The sequence below is a fragment of the Formica exsecta genome, unplaced genomic scaffold (assembly GCF_003651465.1).
Source record: "Formica exsecta isolate Colony F162 unplaced genomic scaffold, ASM365146v1 scaffold626, whole genome shotgun sequence".
Classification (NCBI taxonomy): Eukaryota; Metazoa; Arthropoda; class Insecta; order Hymenoptera; family Formicidae; genus Formica; species Formica exsecta.
In genome coordinates, this window is record NW_021853388.1 from 3,398 (window position 1) to 11,730 (window position 8,333).

Sequence of the window (8,333 nt, forward strand, 5' to 3'; positions counted from 1 at the left end):
GACGATCAAAGAAATTGGACTCCCTATGGAAGATCGACACCGGCAAAGGTCCACAACCACGAGGAAGAAAAATTCCGTGGAATCGACAGAACGAGAGACAGCAAAGGAAACTCCGTCAAACGGTCAACAATTACAACCGAGGAAAAGGAAGTCCATCAGGAACTTCGAGTCACCCGGTACATCGAGGCGACAACGATAAGCGGAACCTGAGAAGGCGCACCGACCTATCTCAACAGCACGCGACGATCGACGCCCGACGGCCGACACCGAACGAGAGACAATGCTGCTCATCGTATTTTTGTAAGTCGAACAATTAAAAATTTGTAAACGCGTGAATGTCGGAAAACCGAAACGCGCAACAAAAAAGCGTAGCGAATAAATCGTGGCTATTTAGCGAACCAGCGAATAGAGCCATTAGAAATAGCGCAGTAAGCCCTATAAGAGTAGCAGTAGAAGCACTCCGGGATATACGCGATAACGTACGAAGAAATCTAAATGAATTAAATTCAAGCGAGAATTTGTCCGAACCAGAACTCGGAGCAAACGTTGTAATCGAACGCGAATTTTCATTCGGCGAATTAGACAACAGTTTAATAGCGAATAATATAGAACTAGATATTGATGTCGAATCATCAATAAGCGCGTCTAGTAGACTAACACACCGCCGCGAATTCTCACTAACGTCATACGATTCAAGTATCTTTGACCCCGACGAAATCTATCGTACTCGAGACATGTATAATTCAAACGCTTCCGCATCGCAACCCATCACATCGGAAGATATCGATGAGGGAATTAAGCGATTACAAGAAGAAGCAAATAGAAACGCGACACAATCAAACGCGCAAGCTCAATACAAACCGCGGAAAGAAACGGACGAAGCAGCCGACCTTAGGGACATATTGCGGGAAATGAGAGAGGAAATGAGACGGGAAATTAGAAGTATGCATGCCGAGATATACGATTTAAAAATGAGAGGATCGCAACCCCGACAAAACAATGAGCATAGAACTCCGCCGGGAGAAAGAACCGAAACCGCGTACGAGTCCACACCCGAAGATGTACGACATCGAAGAGGACACGGATTTTTACCATTAAAAGAAGCTCGCGGAATGATTCCGGAATTCGACGGATCGCCAAATAAATTGCAAGAATTTTTGAGCGCGACTACATATGCAGTAGAACATATTGACCCATTAGACGAAGTAACGCTATTAGGAGCAGTATTATGCACGAAATTAAAAGGCAGAGCGATGCTAGACTTTCAAACGCGTAAAATTCAAGATTTCGCACAGTTGAAACAAGAATTAGAGGTCTGTTACGCAAGCAAAAAGAGTACGACCCATCTACAAATTGAATTTAACACGCTAAAACAGAAGAACGGAGAAAGCGCGCGAACTTACGGACTTAGAGCCGACAAACTAGCCATGGAGCTATACGAATCGATGATGGAAGGACGTCATCATACAGTAGATAATAAACGCGCAATCATGGAAATAATACAGCAACAAGCCTTAGAAAATTTCCAAATAGGATTGCAAGACGAAATTAAAACAATTGTTCGATCGCGAGGATATGCTACGTTGCAAGAAGCAATAGCAGCGGCCAGCGCGGAAGAAAAGGTTAAAGGACCGTCCGCGACCGGCACGCGAAGCAAAATCAATTTTACACCGACCTATAAACAGGAAAATCAAACGAATGTAAAATGTCAAAAATGCGGAAAAACCGGGCATTACGGTCGAGATTGTCGAACTAGCCGATACGCGAATCGATTTTCATTGCCGAAACCCGATAGACAACCCCGCGTAAATACGATAAATAAATATTGCAATTATTGCAAAAAATCCGGACACGATCGCGAAGAATGTTGGTTATTACACGGACGACCCAATAGAGATCAATCGAGCCGAACCAAACAATATAATTCGCGACCGGAAAATAAAAACCGCAAGAATAGCGAGCAAGGAAAAAAGAAATTTAACTCCGCGCAAAGTAGCGATGAGGAGGAAAGGAACGAAAGAAAATCGCACCGACCTGCAATTGAATATCAAGTATCACACTTTAAAAATACGCCGCATATACAGACAGGATTGGACCTTGTCACATTACCAATGCGAGAAGCGAAACGCGAAAAAATAAATTTGCTATTCGATACAGGAGCCGCAATATCACTAATTAAAGTGAAACATTTAAAAGGCGAAACGTTAATAAAAGAAGAAAAGATAACGCTCACCGGCGTAACGGGACATAAAATATGTACAATTGGAAAATTTAAGGCGACAATAACTCTGGAAAAGCGCCGAATCAAGCATACTATGTACGTTGTTAAGGATGACTTTCCGATAGAATATGACGGAATACTAGGCGTTGATTTCCTACGAAAACATCAAGCCACTTGCAATTATAAAACAAAGCAATTAAAGGTAGGACAGCATATCTTAAAGCTTTATCCCTATCTAAAAGTGACATTGAAACCACGTAGCGAAACTATAATACAGGTCGCTACTGATAAGAACACGATAGGCGTGATAAAGGCAGAAGAAACAATACCAGGAATATTTATAGGTAATTGCCTAGTAGAACCTACGAATTACATATGTGCAGCAAGCATTCTAAATACAACGGATAACATAATCGAAATGTTAATGCCGCAAGTAAGTGTAGAGGAAATCGAACGAAGTGAAACAGAAGAAATTAACGTAATACGAACGCCAAATAAAGAGGAAGTAATCCCGCGTAGTGAAAAAGTATTACGATTATTACGTACACAACATTTAAATAAAGAAGAAAAGAAAATGATAATGGAAATCTGCAAGGATTTTAGCGACGTGATGCATATCGAAGGAGAACCACTGACGTGCACAGATACCGTCGCGCATAAGATTGCAACGCAAGCAGATAGCTCACCGGTCAACGTACGGCCTTACCGCCTGCCGGAGAAGCATAAAGAAGAAGTAAATCGACAAGTCCGAGAAATGTTAAAAAATAAAATAATCCGACCAAGCATGAGCCAATGGAACGCACCGTTATTGGTAGTCCCTAAGAAAGCCGATGCGTCAGGAAAACCGAAATTACGGGTAGTCGTAGATTTTAGAAAATTAAATGATCTAACTATAGGAGATTCATTTCCCTTACCGAATATAACGGATATATTAGATCAACTTGGAAACGCCAAGTACTTTACAACTCTGGATTTAGCATCCGGATACCACCAAATTCCGATGGAAGAAGGCGACAAATGCAAAACTGCTTTTTCCACACCTCACGGGCATTACGAATACAATAGAATGCCCTTTGGATTAAAAAATGCGCCAGCCACATTTCAAAGGCTAATGAACTCAATACTGATAGGCATACAAGGAATAAAATGCCTAGTATATTTGGATGACATCGTAATCTACGGAGCCAGCCTACAAGATCATAACAAGAGACTCATCGAAGTCCTACGAAGATTGCGAGAAAACAATCTGAAATTACAGCCGGACAAATGCGAATTCCTACGAAAAGAAGTGACATACTTAGGTCATATAATCACAGAAAACGGAATATCGCCGGATCCATCTAAGTTAGAGGCCGTAAGAAATTTTCCGACGCCTAGGAAAGTAAAAGATATTCAAGCTTTCATAGGATTAGCCGGATATTATAGAAAATTTATTGAAAATTTCTCTAAAATCGCGAAACCACTAACGAAGTTAACCAGAAAGGAAAATTAATTTGAGTGGACGCAAGAACAACCACAAGCATTTGAAATGCTTAAAGAAAAATTAACGACGGCACCTTTACTAAAATACCCAGATTTCGAAAAAGAATTTATCGTAACGACCGATGCATCAGATTATGCAATCGGAGCGATATTATCGCAAGGAGAAATAGGCCAAGATCAACCAATAGCATATGCCAGTCGAATACTATCGAAAGCCGAACAAAATTATAATATGACCGAAAAGGAACTATTAGCAATAGTATGGGCCGTTAAACATTCTCGACCGTACTTATACAGGACGAAATTTACGATAGTCACAGACCATAAATATTCGTATGGTTATTTAATGTAACCGACCCTGGATCTCGATTAATTAGATGGAGATTAAAATTAGAAGAACACGATTACGAGATCATACATAAGGCCGGGACAGCGAACAGAAACGCTGACGCGCTAAGTCGACACGTGGCGGATATCAACAGCATCGAGGAGGATGAGAGCACCGACACGAAGATAACGCGAGAATACACGGAAGACGAGAAGCGACGTATTCTATACGAATACATGGGGCGGCGGCGCGTCAACAGGCACTTCAGGCACAAAAACAACGGCACGGTCAATCATTAAATCCGGAAAACCTAGTAAATTGACCTCGCGAACAAGCGCGGGCGCCGAAAGCTGATCCCGAAAGGAGCGAGCAAAATGATCGTGCTCTTCTGGATCCTGACCCGCGCGACGCCCGTTATCGTGCACCGAACTATGCCCCGCAGCGAAACGAAACTCGCTCGAATTCGGCGCCATGAAAATACAAATCGACCACACAACGCGACAACAAAACAGCGCGAAAGAAAATAAAAAAGAAACGCTCAATACAAGACGACGTCAGAAGACAGACTGAATGGAAGAGCGAATAAAAAGCCTGGAAAGGGCTAGATAAAAGCAAAAATTAGCTGTATATGCATCCAGAGAAAAAGAGAATGCACCGCAAATGATTCTAAGAAAATATTATAATATAATACAAAGCTTTCTATTACAGGAGTCTTATTGCATGGAGCACCTGCGACGGCATTGTCGCAACCGCCTAAGCCCACGTATACATACGATGATTACGCGCAAGAATTGAAAGAAAAATTACGCGCCTCACAGCAAGTTGCAAAGGAGCATCTGAAGAACGAAAAAATAAAAACCAAAGAAAATTATGATAAAAAGACTAAAGAAATTAAACTTAAGGTAGGAGAAAAAGTCCTCTTGTACGACGAAACAGTTCGCCGAGGACGATCAAAGAAATTGGACTCCCTATGGACCGGACCTTACACGATAATCGAAAAAAATTCGGAAGTGAACTACACAATAAAAAGGGGAAGGAAAACCATACGCGTCCACATAAATCGATTAAAACCATTTATCGAAAATTAAAAAAGTAGGAGAAAGAAGAAAAAGAAACAGAAAAATGCGCGAATAAAATAAAAAATAGAATAAATAATAAGGAACAGAAATAAAAAATTCCTACCTTAACGCCCTCCACTTCCACGTCCAGCACCGCGACCCCGGTTCCACTCCCGCAGAGCCTGAAGAAGAGGCGACACAGGACGAGGTTCGGGGTTGAGGAAGCGACCACGACCCACAGGACGAGGCTCGGGGTTGAGAAACCAACCACGTCCCACGAAACGAGGAGCCGGATCCCAGCGGAACTCAAGCCCGCGACCTCGATTAAAATGGGGCGGCAGAGCGTCCACAGCCACTTCCGGCACAAAAGCAACGGCACGGTCAATCACTAGATCTGGAAGACCTAGTAGATCGATCTCGCGAACAAACGCGGGCGCCGAGAGTTGATCCCGAAAGGAGCGAGCAAAATGGTCGTGCTCCTCCGGATCTTGCCCCGCGCGACGCCCGTTATCACGCACTGAACTCTGCCCCGCAGCGAAACGAAACTCACTCGAATTCGGAGCCATGAAACCAACAATCGACAACACAAAGCGATAATAAAACAGCGCGAGAGAAAATAAAAAAGAAACGCTCAATACAAGACGACGTCGGAAGACGGACTGAATGGAAGAGCGAATAAAAAGCCTGAAAAGGGCTAGACAAAAGCAAAAATAGCTGTATATGCATCCAGAGAAAAAGAGAATGCACCGCAAATGATTCTAAGAAAATATTATAATATAATACAAAGCTTTCTATTACAGGAGTCTTATTGCACGGAGCACCTGTAAGGAAACCGAACCTGATACCCAAGTCGAAATAAAAGAATTTAAATATGAACCGGGTATCTACTTCGAAAAAATGGGCGAGATAAACCAAATCGAGTCCACATGGAAGATGGTGATAAAAATAGACATCGCCGCAATGGACCATCGACATGAACAATTGAGAAACTATATGGCACAAACGAGAGCTCTATGCTACGATAAACCATTGCAAATAAAAATGAAAGAAACCTGCCACAACCTGCTACAAATAGCAGAAAAGGACAGAGAACAAGCAGAAAAATTGCTAAAACGTCTAAAATTTGCGTACCAAGCACCCAAGAAGACAAGACAAGGGCTAATCAATGGTCTAGGAACGATAGCCAAAACACTCTTCGGCACAATGGACGCAGACGACGAAAAAATTATAAAGGAGCAATTAAATCTCATGCAAAGAAATCAGCAAACGTTGCAGCACGCGATGAAAAATCAGATTAAAGTATTAAACGCAACAATTGCGCATGTTGATAATGTTGAAAAAGTTCTGCAAGAAAATGAAGAACAATTCTTAAATATAACAGAGAAGATGCGACAAGCCTGGATACAAACAGAAGTCGGATATGGACAACGAGAAGATCTCGACGAACACTTTATAATATTAAATGCCATAATAAAAGATCTAACGAACGATCTTATGGATATTATCGCGCATCTGACTAACGCGAAAAGAGGGATAATCGACATAAGATTATTACCCATAAGAAGCATCCTAGATAACCTCAAGGAAACAGCGTCACAAATACCGCAGGGAACGCACTTCCCATTTCAAATATCCGCAGAAAATTGGAGAACAATCGAAAAGTTCTTAACAATTAGCGCATACTACGATAATACAAATATATTTACGATTATAAAGATTCCGCTAATCACATACCCCGAGTATGAAATAATAAAGGCAATCCCATTACCTACGCACAAATTCAATAATACATTTATATTTATAAAAGTAAATCAACCGATAATAGCGATAGATGTAGATAGCCGAACGTATTTTACGCCTACCGAAAACGATCTAAATAAATGCGTGCGAAATAATGACCAATATGTTTGCGAACAAAATTATCCCATACATTATTTAGACGAAGGAGCGCTATGCGAAGTACAAGCGTATGTACAGTTAGAGACATACACAAACAATTGTAATATTCGACACATACACACGAATACAACAATATGGACAGCGCTGAGTAATGCGAACTCATGGTTATACTCTACACGAGCAAACCAACCGATCGAAATAACGTGCGAAAACGACGCAACGCGAAAACTAGAAATAAAAAGAAGCGGACAAATCACATTAAAGGAAAAATGTAAATTAACAACGCAAGACGTCATAATACGGACAAAAAAGCCCGCGATAATAACAATCGTACAGACAAATCTACCAGATTACAATCTTACGATGACACATGACAAACGAAACGAAAAAATATTGGACAAAATTAGACCGATAAAATTACGAAAAGTCATTAGAAACCCGACAGAATTAAGGGACCTAAGCGAAAGACTTGACGAAACAAACGAAGACTTAAATAACAATTATTTTACTACTAACGAACACGTTATATATCCCGTAGCTTCAAGTTGCACAGGAATAATAATAATAATAATAATTACCATGTACGTATCGCGCCCGACTATTATAATCGCGACTAAGTGAAAGTGTACAAGAATCTGTGAAATATATCAATTTATGAATAAAACGTTCGGGAGTGTCTTATTTCGAGCATGGATCCTAATCCTTTGGGCGTATAAATCCCTAAAGACCTCTTCCTTAGCGGCTAGAGGCACAACAATAATCAAGGATACACCGACTAAACCTTTCGAAAAATGCGCGTTAGACATCGTAGGACCGTTAACAATAACCACCAACAGAAATAAATGTCTATTAACATTTCAAGACAATTTAACCAAATTCAGTAAAGCGATACCGATTCCAGATCAAGAAGCGAACACGGTCAGTAAAGAATTCGTTACAAAAATTGTTCTCGAACATGGAATTCCGGGAAAAATTTTAACGGATCAAGGCACAAATTTCCTAAGCGAAATATTTAAAAATACATGTAAATTATTAAAAATAAATAAAATACAGACAACCGCCTACCATCCGGAAAGTAACGGCGCATTAGAACGATCGCATCGAACATTAGCGGAATATTTAAGACATTACATAAACGAAGACCAGACAGACTGGGACGAATGGATACCGTTCGCAATGTTCACATACAATACGACGCCACACACAGCTACGGGGTATACACCCTTCGAATTAGTCTATGGGCACCAAGCAGATTTACCTACGTCACTGACGAGACCGCCTAAACCGACATATAATTACGACGATTACGCGCAAGAATTGAAAGAAAGACTAAGGGCAACAAATC

At 41.0% G+C, this 8,333-nt stretch overlaps 1 protein-coding gene across 1 annotated transcript in view; it reads left to right on the plus strand.

The window, feature by feature from the left end:
• The first annotated feature begins 5,305 nt into the window (after positions 1-5,305).
• LOC115242775 overlaps positions 5,306-8,333 on the plus strand; it is a 7,189-nt gene continuing 4,161 nt past the window's right edge. Inside the window, exon 1 of the mRNA XM_029819308.1 lies at positions 5,306-7,566. Coding sequence (XP_029675168.1) covers positions 5,987-7,566 — 1,580 coding nt within the window. The 5' untranslated portion in view covers positions 5,306-5,986. The remainder of the gene's footprint in view (positions 7,567-8,333) is intronic.